The sequence below is a fragment of the Micropterus dolomieu genome, linkage group LG07 (genome assembly GCF_021292245.1).
Source record: "Micropterus dolomieu isolate WLL.071019.BEF.003 ecotype Adirondacks linkage group LG07, ASM2129224v1, whole genome shotgun sequence".
Classification (NCBI taxonomy): domain Eukaryota; kingdom Metazoa; phylum Chordata; class Actinopteri; order Centrarchiformes; family Centrarchidae; genus Micropterus; species Micropterus dolomieu.
In genome coordinates this window covers 21,326,450-21,342,783 of record NC_060156.1, presented here as the reverse complement: position 1 = coordinate 21,342,783, position 16,334 = coordinate 21,326,450, and the positions used below count along the sequence as shown (strand labels likewise).

Sequence of the window (16,334 nt, the reverse complement as noted above, 5' to 3'; positions counted from 1 at the left end):
GGGGGGGGGGGGGGGGGGGGGGGGGGGGGTGTATCACTCACACCCGGTTAATGACCTTGGTAATGTGACATAGGCCTACCTGACTGACGGTGGAGGTCACGGAAAAATTCGTTTCTGATTGGTTGGCAGGTGACCGCTGGAATCGGAAATGAACCCCCTCAAACATAGTTCCGGTCAGCTGTTTAATCAATGATCTAAATCAGTGCGCAAGGTGCATTAAATTGTGGGTAACCATGGCAACAGCACAGTCCAAATTCTGTAAACTATGGAACCAACTAACCTCAGAAAATAGGTCTATAGAGAGCCAACAATTTTCAACACATTTACATTTTATTAAAATTCAAGGTTGCTGCATTTTCTGTTTGTTTTATTGCTACAGAAAATTTGAAATGCTCTGATAACAAACTTGAAAATCATTCTAAATTAAAACCCACCTTTGATAATTGATCCTATAAAGACCTGAGTCTGTAGAATAAACTATTAGGCTAACTTAATGTTAGTAGATTTTTCTCCTTTTCATTTTATTTTATTTGATCAACAACCAAAAAGGCCTACAGAGAAGATATTTCGAGTGCAGTCTTATGAAAACAGATAAACTTGTAGAGGCAATTATCGCTGATTGCGTCTGACTGCACAAATTTCGGGACAATGCTCACTGTCAGTTTAAGTTACGTCCGAGAGCAAATAACCGGTTTGGGCCCTTATGTCAGTCAGAGGCCGTCTGAGCGCCAGCAGCAGGCCACATATCGCTCATGGCAGACTAATTGAAATCTTAGGATCATAACCGTTAAAAACAATTTTACACACTTCATTAATTAACGTTAAAGATGCAGTTTAACGGCAGCTGCTGGTCGACAGCGGGTAAAAACGGAAAACACCACATTATCGCCAAAACTGCAAGCAGGAAACATATTGCGCTGCTCATTAAGCTTCGATCCGTTATTACTGTTCATTTTAAGGGGCGTCGTGATTTTATAGTGGGACAGCTCGAGGGTTTAATAGCCTAATAGAAATTAAGAACATAATGACCAAAACAAAGATGGTATAGTTTAGGCTAATAAACATTAGGCTATATGATAGACCTAATAAATCCTAAAAAAATCTTCAGACATTTCATTTTTTTAAAACAGTTAGGTTTAGTCACAGTTTATTCATAAAACGAATTAATTAGGCAATTATAATTTATGTAAATCATTTAAAAATGCGATCTCAATTTTTGTATTACTGTTTCCGGACCCTCAATAATAGCAACAAATTATTGTTCACTTGTGAGAGGCTAAATGTGGCTTAAAATGTGTTATTATAATAAAATCCATCCACACGCGGGCCAACATTTTTACCAGAAGGGTCCATATGTAGGAGGGAGTGTGTCTGATTTCACTTAATGCTGTGTGTTGGTAATTACATCAGGCTGGAGGACCCTCCTTCACCTCCCTCCCTCCTCCCTGCAAGGAGCTGATTGGTCGCGGGGAAGTAGCCGGGACAGAAACTACGTTGTCCTGGTGACCCGGCCTCTGTGCGCTAACAGCCCGCTATAAAACCCTGCGGTCGCACGCAGGCGTGCCAAATGGGCTGTCAGATGCGATTTGGAGTAACAGGTGGATTTGACGTTCAGGTTTTCTCACCATCGCGCTTGGAAAAACAATCTTGGTACGTGTTGTTTGTTTTTGCTGGCTGTTCTTCTTATTTATTTGCCAAGCCAGGTGTAGAGTTGAAAAGACTTGTCTCTTATTCCTTATGTGATGATCCAATATCAATACGAAGATAGAAAAGATAAAAATGAAATTTACTTGTAAGCCATGTTCAAATACTAAGGCCAAATTTAATTTTTACACAGGCTATTGCCTAGGCCTACTTTTACTTGAATTAAACGGATAAAATAATTGTTTATCACCAGTCATTGTGACCCCCGCAACAAAAGCAAATATTATATCTGTGGTGGTGTCATGATATGGGTTTTTTTTTTTTTCTTTTTTTTTTGGTTAGTAAAATTAAGTAAAACAGTTTTTTTTTTCTCTCCAGACCACTGTGCTGGACCAGTACCATGGACTCAGATACGAGCCGCGTGTCAAGCAGACCGTCATCTCCCGAAGTGGACGACATCTTCCTGTCCGCTCTGAAGAAATCTGTGCACGGCTTCTCCGGTGCTGTGTCCTCCACACAGAGCGACTCTCCGTCAGACATCGCCAGCCTGCGCGGCCTCTCCGCTGCCGACGAGGAATCCCTCCTGCGCTTGGCGTCGAAGAAAGACCGTAAACTCCTGTCAGAGGGCGAGCTGCAGACGATCCGCCTGAAGATCAACAGCCGCGAAAGGAAAAGGATGCACGACCTCAACGTGGCCATGGACGGGCTCCGGGAGGTCATGCCCTATGCGCACGGGCCGTCGGTGCGCAAACTCTCCAAAATCGCCACCCTGCTGCTGGCGAGAAACTACATCCTGATGCTGAGCAACTCACTGGAAGAGATGAAGCGGCTGGTCAGCGAAATCTACGGCAGCAGTGGGCATCACGGCGGCTTCCACCCATCAGCTTGTGGGACTATGACACACGCGGGGCCCCTGCCAGGACACCCGGCGGCTTCCCACGCCTCACACCCGGCGGTGCACCACCCGCTCCTCCCGCCAGCGTCCGTCTCCACCGCCTCTCTGTCCGCGCCCGGCATCTCCGCAGTCACCTCGGTCAGACCCCATCACGGACTCCTCAAAGCGCCCGCTGCCGGTGCAGGGCCGCTGGGAAGCAGTTTCCAGCACTGGGGCGTTGGCACCGGGATGCCTTGTCCGTGCAGCATGTGCCAAGTCCCACCTCCCCATGTGTCCAGCATGAGTACCGTCACCATGCCCAGGCTGACCAGCGACTCCAAGTGACTCCAAGCTAAACGGAGACGAACTTATGTGGTTGTTACAAACTCTCTCTCCCCACATTATTCCGCTTTTTATTTATCTTTGTTTCTGAATCCGCTGTGTCAACGGAGTCAATAAAGACCAATGCATTTATTTCCTCTCTGGGACTTTGGGGTTTTGCAACTAACTTAGTGTTGTATGTTAATTAACCTCAGTTGTAACAGGTGTTTCTTCATAGAGCTCCTAAAGCACAACAAAACTTTAGCTTATTACTGGAAATATTTGATGGCCTGGACATCTGTGTGGCTCTACAGTTGTTTAAAGATCAACTTTAATCGCTGGTGATTAGTTGCTTTTCCGTTTTGTGGGCTTTGAGGTGGAAAAGGTCCCAAATCAAACCATAAATATAGTGTAAATATGTAGATGGGTTATTCTGTTTAAATAGTGGGAGATATTATATTCGTCTTGTTAATGTTTGGGAAGTCTCCCCCTCTCCTCACATGTTGCACCTGCTTTATTCTATCTGTCTTACTCAATGCTTTCTCCTTATTTTCTCCGCAGTAGGCTGTCATTCTCTGTCCAATGCAAACAATGACCACTTCTTTATTTTTTTAATTAAAAAAATGAAAATGATATTTATTTACTTATCTTGGACGGAATTGCAGGATTATGTTGGGGTTTAAAAATGTAAAATAAAGACGATTAATTGAAAAGTGATAAAGTATTTGGGAGTTTTTTTTTTTATGTCTTTGTGTAGCTTAAACAACTGAAGGCGGGACATGTCTGGCAAGCTTTTAAGGAGCACTGATGCAAAAACAGGCAATAGATCACAGAAACACTGAATCTTAACAGTATTATAGAAAAACATGTATCTTCACATAAGATAAACAAAGTATTTTTTTATGCTGAATGACTGATATACTTTCAACATCAAACTGTTCTTTTTAGCACATGCCGAGTCTAAGTAAGACATTTAATGTATATATTTCAGGGTTTAAGAATCACAATTTCACCTGAAAACTGACTTTTAAGTGTTCTATTTTGAAAGTACACAGGCTATAAACATAGGCAGAAGAAACCTTTAACACTGAACAATGGCATGTAAAGGTCCAACTCTTTTTTACCAAGAGGATATAGTGGCCTTCATTAAGATGTGCTCACATATACCATTCATTAAAAGAATATGTAAATAGGCCTATATTTTAATTTAAGGAGTCTAAGTTAAATGAAAAACTTTTGTTATTTTGAGCTATATCAATAAAACTGATGAATTCATAGAAAATCATTTTAACAATATCTGTGGAGTGTTAATTCAAAGTTCAGCCAGGAATAAAAAAATATATATAACCTACTTGTTTTGTTCCTTTAAGAATCTTTTCAATTGCTTAAATCTGAACCTAATTATTCATCATAAAATTCAGGATGTCCATCTAATATAAACCAGAATTTATGTCATATAAACAGGAATTCAGTAAACATGTTTTATTTCTTATTATTATTCTATGATAGGACTAGCGTTTGAGCCCTCATGAAACAAACTTGTCCCGACCTCATCTCTCCTCCTGGATGATATTCAGATCCAAACATCAGTGTTTGTGATCCTTCACAGTGACTTTAACTGGTTGGGAATCAGCTTCATTTTAAACACAAACCCAACAGTGTCACCAAACAGTGATGTCCAACTGGACTTTCATCTTGCAGAACTGATATGTTGTAATGAGCTAAAAGATTAATATACTATAAATACTGAATGATTTTTTCCCCTCTAACCTGTGTGACAAGATGGCGACCACAAAAATCTGTATTTGGAAGCTTTGCAAATATGCGTGCAAACAGCCACTAAGGATGTGCACAAAAAGCTGCATGTGCTGGCAGTAAGACGCCAGTGATGAGTAAAGGCCGATATACTTTAGAAAAAGGTAGCAGCTGCATAGCAGATTGTGCATCCTGTTGCAATGTTTTCCAAAGGCTTTTGACGCTGGAACGATATGAACTAAATCTCTGAATATTCATGCACGCATTTGTTTATTCGTCTCATTACTGGAATTGAATTATTCAAAGTCCTTCAGCGCTTTGTAGGACGTTTCAGAGAGGAATAGGTCATTTGGTGCAATATGACAAAAAATACAGGCTATTTACAGGTAAAATATGAGACAGTCATTCTTAAAAAGCTCTCAACATGTGCAGTAAAACATTAAATCTTAGTATAATATAACAGAACTCCCTGGAACTCCTTGCTCTTAAATTTATATATTTATGTGACCATTGTTGTGTTTCCCAAACCCATCATACTTTCATCAAAGACATCATCTTGTCCTGCAGAGCCGCATGGATCCACATTTGGTGACACATTAAACCACCAACCACAGTAAACCACAAAAAATTTAATTTAAATTTAGTCAGAAAACTGTTTGAAAGACTTTGCCATAAATGAGTGGCAGATCTCATAAATTAAGATATTATAAAAATAGAATAATAATTTTAGAAACAGAGACTAAATCTTCAAACGGCCTTAAATTCTCTGCAAACTCACGTGTGTTTTAATTTAGACTTGATCTAAAGACTGTCAGTGTGTCAGTGTCAGTATGACTACATTTGTAACTCCATGTGCTAATATCAATCTTAAATGGTGTCATTTCCTGCAATTGCAATAAAATTGACAGGATGGTGAGAGCCATGCCAATCAGCTACAGTCTGAATGCACCCACACAATCCTGGGAAGAGGCTTAATCAAAAAGATTCCCCCATTCACACTGGTGTGAATCTATAGGTTTGTTAGACAGTTGCACTTGTTATACCATGAAAAGCACAGGTGTGCAGGTATCTTCCTTTCCTCTCGTTTTTTGGTCACATCCCTTCCTGCTCTTGTGTTTTCCCGCTGGTTTGATTATTTTGCTTTCCCCTGATTGTTTTCGCCTGTGCCTCCTTTGTCACCTCCCTCTTGTGCATTTAAGTCTAAGTTTTCTTGTTGTTCAGTGTCGTCTCGTCTGCGTAGTGGTGTTAACTGCCTTTGCCTTCTTGCTTGTCTGTATGTTAGTTTTGAGGTGGATTTTATATTTTGATTCTCGTTTGCCTTCCCAGTCTTGAGTTACTGCTTTTCTCTTGTCAGTGGGCTTTGTTGGTCAGGAAGTCATGATGACACAAACTGCACCAAATGACAGCTACAGAAGGGTGATTCACCATGTTCATCCAGAACAGCTTCATTGTTCCTTCACATAGATTCTCAAAGTCTGTGGAACTCCAGCAAGCAACTTTTAGAGGTGATGCAATATCAAGTGCAAGGAAAGACACAAGCAGACGTAAATTTGTGCTGGCTGATGCACACTGTGGCGAAAATGCATTGGCATGAGTTGAGAGTGTTTCAACTTGAGCAAAAAACAACTATCTCGAACTTTTATGAATTCACTTCATAAATATTCAGAAACAAAAAAAGAGACTGGAAGATAATACACATAATGTTACCTGGTATACATATCTGCAAAGTTGCCAAATTTCTACATTCACAAACTTTCCCTAATCCCTTCTCATGGCAGTTAAGCATCACTACTATTTTTATGGTTGTATTTAGGTGCTATAAGCCCTTGGTGAACATTAGGGAGCAATTGTGGTTAAATATTCAAAAAGTGAATCAATATTCACCCAAAACAATGAACTTTTCCACATTTTGCATATTGCTATACCATAAGTGTTAAAATGGGATGAGATCTGGTGAATGCAAAAGCCATAGCATAATGAGCCACATAATTTTCATACTCATCAAACTCTTCAGCCGCTGTGCACTGTGTGGAAGCACCCACATTTGTTATGTTTCTCCACTGATTAATCAAGGTAAATTCAACATAAACAGCAGTGGCTTTTAAAATAAATTGCTAATTTGTTGCCTTTTTAGAATTCTATTGGGAGTTTATTTTTTCAACTAAAAGTAACTTTAGTCCACAATGATTAATACATAGTTGTTATATTCATTTAAATGATTTTTTTGTCTTTTTATCTTCTTTTGTTGGAGAAATTTGCGAATATGTTGATACAATGGCATGTTTAAATTTATGATTTTTTCTTCTCTACACCCAGATCAACATGATCCAAAAGTTAAAAGCGAAACTGACTGTGTAACATCTTTTCGGCTCTGCCTGAACACTCTGGCCAAAAGCAGCTGGGCTTCACATGCCTGTGACTGGATTTGAATAAACAGCTCCTCATCCACTGTTGGTGGCAGGCTGACTCATCCATTGATGCTGAGAGTCTGAGGTTGATTCTGTGACAGTTTAAATATTCATAACTTTGGACAGAAGGGAAGCATCAGTCTAACACTGTTGTAACTGGATTTAAACCTTCCTGAAAACACTGCACAGATGTACATTCTTTCAGCTCAGAGCATCATGTTGTGTTAGCTGAAAGGATTAAAGATTGGTGGGATGCATCAAAGGTGGCGGAATAACAGAAAGAGAAACAGTCTATGATGGAGCAGAGGAGGAATGAGGGAGAGAAGATAAACAAACAGAGAAGCTGTCACAGACAAAGGCAGGATTTAACACTTACAAGGGAATAGATGGAGCTCTAAGGTGAATATGAGACCTTAGAGGTCACCCTTTCCCTCATCTGCTCACCCTTAACTACCATTAAACACTGTGATGGACTCACACAGAAAGAAACCCTGACTGTAAGGGTTGGACCAGCAAGTGATTTATAAGCTAAGTATTTAGCTGTTGACAACTTTGCCAAGATTTATATGTTGGGAAATACGTTCTTTCCAAAAACTGTAAACATTTGTGGTAATATTGTTTATTTAGCTCAAAGCAACACGGTCAGAACCATGTTTCGAATTACGATTTTAGACACCCCTAAAATGGACCGTACCATTTTCTAAGATTGCCATTAGTTGAACGTCTGTTTGCCCACATCACTCACAGCGGCAGCTTCTCCGGTCCGGTACATCACACGCAAATGGAGACACTGTAATTTAATGTCAGGACTATCCAGCTGCTTTAATACACTTATCTTTTCTACCTTCAGAGTTTTGTAATTAGCATTACTTTCACCTAAAATGAGCTATCTGATGTTAGCTAGCTGAGAGCCCACCCTGTCATTTCATTATCACTATGTAATTTCAAATTTTATGTAATTGTCAGCTAACACTGGTTCTTATAGGCATGAGCAGTGAAATTGGGGATTAGCTATTGTAGAGATACATTTTTACATCAATATAGCGTTTATTATTTTATTTGAAGTCTTTTGTGAGTCCTTTCACAATAAACATGACGTTTGTTTTAACTCTGGAATTCCCCCCAAAATTTCCCAACAACAGTGTATGACTACTGCTTTATTGGACGCAGATTACATCATTCACAGTCAACATGAGCAAGAGGAAAGGAGACATTTGCTAAAAAAGAGTAAGTTGAAACTTTAAACTTGATGAGAATAATAAGAATTAGGAATTAGATATGATAATGCCGACTTTAGGCTATTTTATGATAGTGTCTTTGGTTCTGGTTCGGCATTGTGTGGGTCTGTTTTGAGCGGTCATGATGGTCTGCTGTTGTGTGTCTGATTTGCAGGCAGTTTTGCTGTAGAATACTTCATGACCTCTGACTACAAAAGTTGTTGTGTGGTATGGGGCACCCGTGAACTGGTGTAATGAATTTGATTCATCATCATCTACAGACTGATGACATTAGTTAAATAAGCGAGGATATTGTAAGCTTTGTAAGATTTTAGTTCACTGAAGCACGCACCTGTGCTGTACTGGGTTTCCTCTTTTGACCTGGAAAAAAAGTTGACCCCCCGGTTGTCACTGTATAATTCGCACCCTGGTCACAACAATCTTACTGGATCTGATGGTAGTAGATTCACCAATTGGAATATACTGTAGGTGTCAGAAATCTGTCCTGCAGTTAAAACAAAACAATAAAACACAAGGGCTGCATAGGTGGGGGTGGGGGTTGTTTCAGGTACTGGTGACACGATGAAATACAGTCCAGGAATGTTTGTTTAGTTTGCAATGAGGTACTTACAACTGCAGCTGAATTTCATTAGGTGAGTCTCCTGGAGTCCATTTCAAGTTTTTGTGTGTGACAACTTACTCAATAACAAGTGGAGATATTAATGTGAAAAAATCTGTGGTGCAGATACTTTCTACCATTTATAAATTCATCATGATATTTCTTCAACACTAGATACTTAACAACTTAACAATACTGTGTGTGTGTGTGTGTGTGTGTGTGTGTGTGTGTGTTTGTGTGTCTGTCCAATAATCTATGAACATGAGCAGATGAACTCCTCGATCGGGTGGATCAATGTGTTTAGTAAAAGCCCACAGGGACAAAGACAGAAGAGAGTGAGTGAGAGTAAAGGAAAGCGAGAGAAACAAAGAGGGAGAGCAGAAGATCCATTGAGTGTGTTTTTTGTGGCTGAAGAATCGTCCCCAGTGGCTTTGAAAAGAGGGATAATCCTGTCAAGTAAGCAGACCTTTGGATATTCATGACTGGCCGAGCGGCTCCGCGCACTGAAGGAGGACACAGTGAGGATGGGATTAAACATCAAAGTGAATCTGAGGAGTGCAGGACTGGGACATGAATCAACCAATGCAGAAACACAGAGGTCTCAGAGGGGTGTGCTTGGGGCCAGTTGGGACCAATTGTTTGATGGGTGGACATCACATTGATGAGGCCCTCCTCTATGTCATTCAAGAGAGTGATACGGTGTGGTGTGTGCACCTGTCCCCCAATCTGAGAAACATATACACACATTAGCATTGAATTTGGAAACTAAATAAATTCTAATTACTGTCATCACAGCAACAGTCTGTTGCTGAGGAGGAAAGTTGTGGTGTCAAAAATGATTGAGTGATTAAACACCCCTGTGTTTTGTGCTTTTGGTCTGCGCCTGTTTTTCATCGTTTGGAGTAGGTCCCTCAGTTACAATGAAGGGAAATCCTAATGCTACAGTATTTGATGATATTTAAGACAACGGGTCAACAGTTTGGGGCAGGGCGCCTCCTGTTTCATGATAATACGCCCATACACAAAGCCAAGTCCATAAAGATATGGTTTTCCCAGTTTGGTGTGGAAGAACGTGACTGGCCTGCACAGAGCACTGACTTTAACCGCGTCCAACACGTTTAGGACTGGAGTGCAGACTGCGAGCCAGCCCTCGTCTCCCAACATTAGTGTTGGACCTCACTAATGTCTTCTTTAGAGGTTCAAAATCTGGTGGAAAACCTGGAAGGGGACGTGGATATAGCAGCAGATTAATTCCCATGGCACAAATGGGTATATCAGCATCTGCTGGCATCACCTTGAGTCTTTCCATTAACTTTTTATGAAATCACTCCATCTCCAAAATTAGCTTTGTGTTTACTCCAAATACACCATACTTTGAAAAACTGTGTGTTGTGTGTTACATTTATCATGAAATGATCAAATTCTTTCAAAACACCACACTCATAGTCTCTCTCTCCCTCTCTCTTTATCGTTCTCATGCGCACCACACACATACATAGATAGACACACACATTGATGTGAAGCTCATATTTTGGTAACCAACAAAAAGTGTGTGCGTTTGTGTGTGGATGACATATGGTTTGTTGACCATCTCACAGTCTGTCTGTCCCCTGGCTCTGGCCCTGCTAGCTCCGACTGCTGCTGGCAGCTGGGACATTTGGACAAAGAAACTCAACATGACAGGATTCATGGAAACTAAAGTGCTGTTGGGAAACACACACACACATACACACACACACACACACACACACACATCTATGTTGAGATCTTTCATGTCTTACATTGAGGGAAATGGATGGATGGATCTGTACTTGTTACAACAGTGATTATGTGATATGGACGTTCTGGTCCCACTCTGGTTAGGGTTTGGTTAGGCCCAGGAACTGCTTGATAAAGGTTTGGGAAAGCTCATGGTTTGGTTTCAAATACTTTCTTAAGAGTAGGAAGTGATGGTCGCCATAGTTAACAAAAACCAATGGTGACTGTCAGTGGGAAACAGGAATCTCTAATGGTCTCCCATGTCAAATCACACACTTTTTTGACCCAAATATCTTCTATATGTTAAGAAATTGTAGCCACACTAACACACTAAGATGGTGACCATGATAAACATTATATCTGCTAAACATCAACAAGTTAAGAGTCTAATGCTGCATAGCCAGAAAATAACTTTCTTGGTTTTGAGTCCACTGTGATTATTTCTGCCTCCACAGCAGTCATACCACTATGAGATGTTGTAATAACTACAACCCCAATTTGTCAAGTTACTGAAGCCTGCTATCATGTTGCGCTGCAACATATGTCTGCTCTCTGAGTTGTTGCTTCCCCTGGGGTCCTGTTTCATAAATCAAATTAGCACCACTCACAGAATGGCTGTCATCTGATTCACAAGAAAGCTGGACAGAAGAAAACCACAGTAATATTTTCCCTTTTTTCACATTTAGGTATGCATTTAGCCATTTACTTCATAAAGTTGGGGGGGGGCAAATCACCTGCTATCACACTCTCTGTAGTTAACAGTCCTCAGTGGGAGGCCAGTCATGAGTTTGGACAACATCTGTGATAAACCTGCTGCAGTTTAATCAGAGTGGAGGCTGAATGGAAAGGGAGAGTGGTGGCTGCTTCAGTCTGATCTCTCAGGACTTAGTGAGGATTTTAAAGTGCTGAGAGGCTGTGAGGAGCAGAGCACAGTGGGAGGTGAATGAGCTTCAGGAGGAGGAGGAGGAGGCTATAAGACACAGCAGCGAGATGATTCTGGGGCTGCCTCAAGGGGGGTTGTGGGGTTTAACTGTGTGTGTGTTTGTGTGTATAATACAGGGTAGGCTGACAGATGTGTCTGTCAACGTCTGAAAGAATCATCTTACATCCACTGCATCCATCTGCCAGACTGCTGTGGCAATATTTTGTGAAATCAGAACAATGTCTTAAATGCAAAATAAAGTTCTCTTTTCATAAAACAAGAGGTAGAAAACATGACCCACCCAAAACATTATTTTAACCTTCAAACTCTTGTTGTGCAACTAAGCACAAGTTGGAAAGCGCAGTGTCATAGCTTTGGTGTTGAAACAAGCAAATATTGAACATAATATTTCAATATATTATTTGTTAAATAGTGTAGTATTGGAGTATTGGAGTATCAAAGAAAAATAGGGGGTATTTAAGGTAGAAATTTGGTATATCAGAAGTTAAAAGGCATAGAAACAGGACATAGTTTAACTTAAAAAACTGGCGTTAAAAAGAGTGTGGTGGTCACCCCGAACTTTGACAACCCCCAAAATTGGATTGAGCAAAGTTTTATCCACTGATCAATTCATTCATGGTGTAGCAAACAGAAGCAATTAGAGCACCAGACACCTTTTCCCCCAGCATCTTTCAGCTCTTCCGTGTGGATCCCTGGTCAGCTGGGAGATGTGATCCCTGCAGCGTGTCCTGGTTCTGCCTCGCGGTATCCTCACAGCTGGCCGAGCGTGAAACCTGTCCAAAGGGATGCCGCCAGGGATGATCCCGAGCAGGAAATGTCCACACAAATGTGGATACATTTTAAAATACTGTTATATTCTATGCCAAGTGAAGGTCTGCCGACCTGTACAGGGTATAACCCGCCTCTCATCCAATGTCAGCTGGGATTGGCTCCAGCATGGATAAGCGGGTATAGATAATGGATGGATGGATAGATGTTATATGCTAGATTTGAATGACTGCTCACACACAGAACTCCCAAGCGACGTTTGTCAAGGCATCATCAAAAAGATACATCAGCATTTTCAAAGTGCAACAGGGTTTTCAGCTCTGGAGGGTATTCTCAACATTTATTCAGAGATTGGAAAATATGGACATAGTATGTTCATAGTTTGGCCATCATTTTTAAAGCTTAACAAGGTAGCCTACTCTCCAAATGAATTGCTGAGAGCTCAGATTGTGTTATCAGGGCATAAGCAGTCAAATGATAGGTGGTAAACAAGCCAAATGATCTAAAACCGTTTCTTTGGAAAAGTGCACTGATCTATTACAACTACAGCAAGCACAGTAAGTCAAAGTTAAAACTGTGATGGATGTTTAGCTTAGCTTTCTCATCCAAATTTTGTTTACAACATCTAACTGGTCTTATTTTTTCCATCTGACTTCTTTTTAGTGATGTCTCTGCTTTTAACTTGATGAATGCAATGTCATTTTGACTGATAGACATGACAGCCAAAACTAAGAAAATAAGATTTTTTTTCTTTAAAATGAGCAAGGAGAAGGTTTGTTAGAGTTCTTAGAGTTTCTTGAGATGCGGTGAGTGGGGTGGTGTTGAAGTGAAAATTTTCTTCAAGTTGAGACTATCCAATGTTAGAATTTCTGTTGCTAAGCCAGTTTTTGTTGTAGTCTCTTTATTTGGCAGACACGTCCAATGTCTGTTCCCCTTTCTCCCGCTCAATTGCTTCTCTTTCAGAAGTCTAATTTCTGGGACGTGTATCCCCATCCATCATACTGCTATCAGCTTTCACTTTAACAGTGACTTTGGTCTCGCTGCACCGCCCTCCATACAGATGGGGATAACCTCTGAAAACCCACCCTTGGCCTTGTAGCGCAAATAAAACCCAAAAGAAACATTTCAACCTGCCCCCACAACAACTTTAACTGGGGTGCTCCTGGCCTCATTCGCTTGGTGAGAAGAAGAAGGAGCTCTGTGTTTGACTTCTGACAAGGATTCCTGTGGAAGTGTCTGTGAATCCATCATTGTCATGGTTAAATAGGATTGGGGGTTTTAGGGATACTTTGTGGGGGACGGGTTAACTAACACTCCCCTATTAGCAGCCATCTTACAAATCCCTGGTGGCATTGTTTCAGAGAGGAACATCTGCTCTAACAATAAACAATCATTGAGCTATGTTATGTTTAGGGTCATTTTAAACGACCGTAAGGAAAGGTTGGAGTACTTTGATTTGACTGTCAATGTAAACCTTTAGAAAACATTCAAGAACACAGAATATTCAGGCTGTTAATTTTAAGGTAAGAACACATCTATATCTTGCAGGACTTCAAATATCAGACACAACACAGCAAGCAAAAATGTAATGCCAGAAAGTGTCAGCAGAGCACTTAGCAGCATGAAATATGAATGTGGCAAATGTCCATCTGTATTTAAACAACTGTGACCAACTGAGCGTGTGCAGCTATTGAGAGTGAAGCATTTAGGCTCTCTTTCACAAAGGGCCCGAGGGCTTAAACCTTACACGCCTCCCACCTTCATTATCCCTGCCACACTATGATCAGCACCAAATGCCGACTATCCCAGGCCAGCGCTCACAAAGCATGCTGGGAAGGACAAAAGCAGACCTTCAGCCGATTGGTTCCACCTTATTAACAGCTTGTAATCTTCTCATGTCTTTGGCCAAGCCTCACAGAGCAGGAGTTAGGGCGAATAGACGAGTGTGTCCTCCGTCCTTGCTTTGATGCAGAGCAGCCTTTTTCCTCTGAAAATCCTGCTCTGTTATATTTCCATTGTTACTGCTGCACCTGTTTGCCCGCAGGACACATGGAGAAAAAGCAGTCACAAGCAACTGTTAATTTCTCATTAGACTCTGTCTGCATATTGGAAATTGAAGACAGTTTGGGGTTTCAAGCCTGTAGCAGGTGCACCTCCTTGTTTATCGCTCTGATTAGCTACTCTGTTAAAAAATGACCAGAAATACTGTTTATTAATCCAAAGAGGATTTTGCAATCTAAAATAAATGGATTAGCTGTTTTTCTGATGCAATTTACAAACTTTTTCTATGCTTCTATGCTATGTTATTTTACTTAGGCTTTTAACAGTGGTACAGCCAAAAAAATTGCAAATATGGCAAGAAACTGGTACAATTTCTATTCATTCTTGAGATCTCAGGATCACAAATTTCATGATTCTTGTTTACCTCAGAGTTTTTGTGCGCTTTCATGTGTGTGTCCTAAAGGAGAAAGAATCAGCTGAGGTACAGCCTTGTCACTTCTTCAATTAACAATATATGTATGAAATTCTTTTCTGTTTTATTGTTTTATTTTATGTGTTTTACCTGTAAACTGTGTGGCTGGAATAACCAGCTAGGGGACCTTATGGGAAAATGAGCTATGTGCATGCAAGTACCCAACATGCACAGTGCACGCAGTTGCCCAAGGATTATTTATTAAATTTTATCGAGTCCCAGAAACCAGTCAGTACACCTGTTCATACATGTTGGTGTCAATTGGCTTGTGATTATTTGATGAAAAACTATTTAGGAAAATGCTACTATGTAGATTCATACAAGGGTCCTTCCAATGTTGTACAAGACATGGTCACAAGTTTAGGCAATAAATCAGGACCTGTCTTCAAGCACCATGATTTCATATCATTTCACTGTGCTTAGGTGGTACATTTTCACAAATTAATTTAAATTTTAAAAAATTATCACAAACTAGCTGTCACACAATGGACCTTACTGCTTTTGGAGTGAAGTGGAGGTAATTCAGCCTTTGTGAGGAGTCTCGAGATAATAATGGAGTTTGAGGAAACCACAGTAATGGATTTCTTACAACTAAGAAGTACATTAATTTCTATATCAGCACAACTCTGAGTATATTATTACACTTATAGCATTGCCCAACATCAACCAGTCAGACCAGTCAAATAAATGTTTTTTGTCTTTCAATCAGGAGGTTTTGAGGAACAAGCAAGACAGTCAGTGACAAACAGATAAAGACGCAGAAAATATCTGTGTAATCGTGCCAATTTGGAGAGCCTTCTTCAGACATTAACAACATTATAAGTCCTTCCACCAAGGCAACAAACAGCATCAAGTGACACACAAAAGAGCTCAATCAGACACCTGACGTAAATTGACTCCATTAAGTCAAGACTGTGTCCGGACCTGCTGCAGCCACCCTGTGGCTTGACTTAATTTGTATCCAATTATATCCATTGATTTATAATTATGCCAAACCTACTCAATTAATGAGCCAATGGAGGTTGTTTTGTGCGTGTTTCAACAAAGAAATGTCTTCTCTGCTCCGGTGGTCCAAATTGAGGAGCAAAGATTTTCAATATTTTTCTTCAAAATAATATGTGAATATATGTATGATTATTTATCAATATTAAAAGAGCATAAAAAAATCTCTAATAAAAAAAAACTTAGTAAGTATTTTGAAATTTAATATAACATTTGCAGTTTAAATTCCCTGCAATTCACTGATTTATTGTTTTCTATTAAATTTTATTTAGAGTAATTAGATGCTCATTTTCATTTCCTGCAATTTTTCACTTCAATTCCTATCATCAGAATCACATTTGGCAAACCCTAATTAATTGAAACCTTATTGTAAACTTGTAAACTTGTAGATGTAAATCTGGGTTCAAACACCCTGGTGTTATTCTTTTAAAATATATAAAAATTACAAAACTATAAGCCTCATCAATACTGGAGATTTGTGGATTCAAAATCATAAACACAAACAACTCAAAGAAACCGCAGTGAAGAATAGAAAAAATGCATTTCAAAAAG

The 16,334-nt window shown here is 40.1% G+C and overlaps 1 protein-coding gene and 1 long non-coding RNA gene across 2 annotated transcripts in view; one reads left to right on the top strand and one right to left on the bottom strand.

Moving 5' to 3' along the window:
• LOC123973989 overlaps window positions 1-199 on the bottom strand; it is an 11,279-nt gene extending 11,080 nt beyond the window's left edge. The window contains exon 1 of the long non-coding RNA XR_006825747.1: window positions 80-199. This is a non-coding gene — a long non-coding RNA (uncharacterized LOC123973989). The remainder of the gene's footprint in view (window positions 1-79) is intronic.
• Window positions 200-1,519: 1,320 nt separating this feature from the next.
• Window positions 1,520-2,922, top strand: olig2 (oligodendrocyte lineage transcription factor 2). Its single transcript, XM_046054414.1, has 2 exons — window positions 1,520-1,650; window positions 2,023-2,922. The coding sequence occupies exon 2, from the start codon at window positions 2,045-2,047 to the stop codon at window positions 2,861-2,863; it is 819 nt and encodes a 272-aa protein (XP_045910370.1). The 5' UTR covers window positions 1,520-1,650; window positions 2,023-2,044; the 3' UTR covers window positions 2,864-2,922.
• Window positions 2,923-16,334: the final 13,412 nt, after the last annotated feature.

Excerpts from the sequence above, each read along its gene's own strand:
- olig2 (XM_046054414.1), top strand. The coding sequence starts at position 2,045 with ATGGACTCAGATACGAGCCGCGTGTCAAGCAGACCGTCATCTCCCGAA.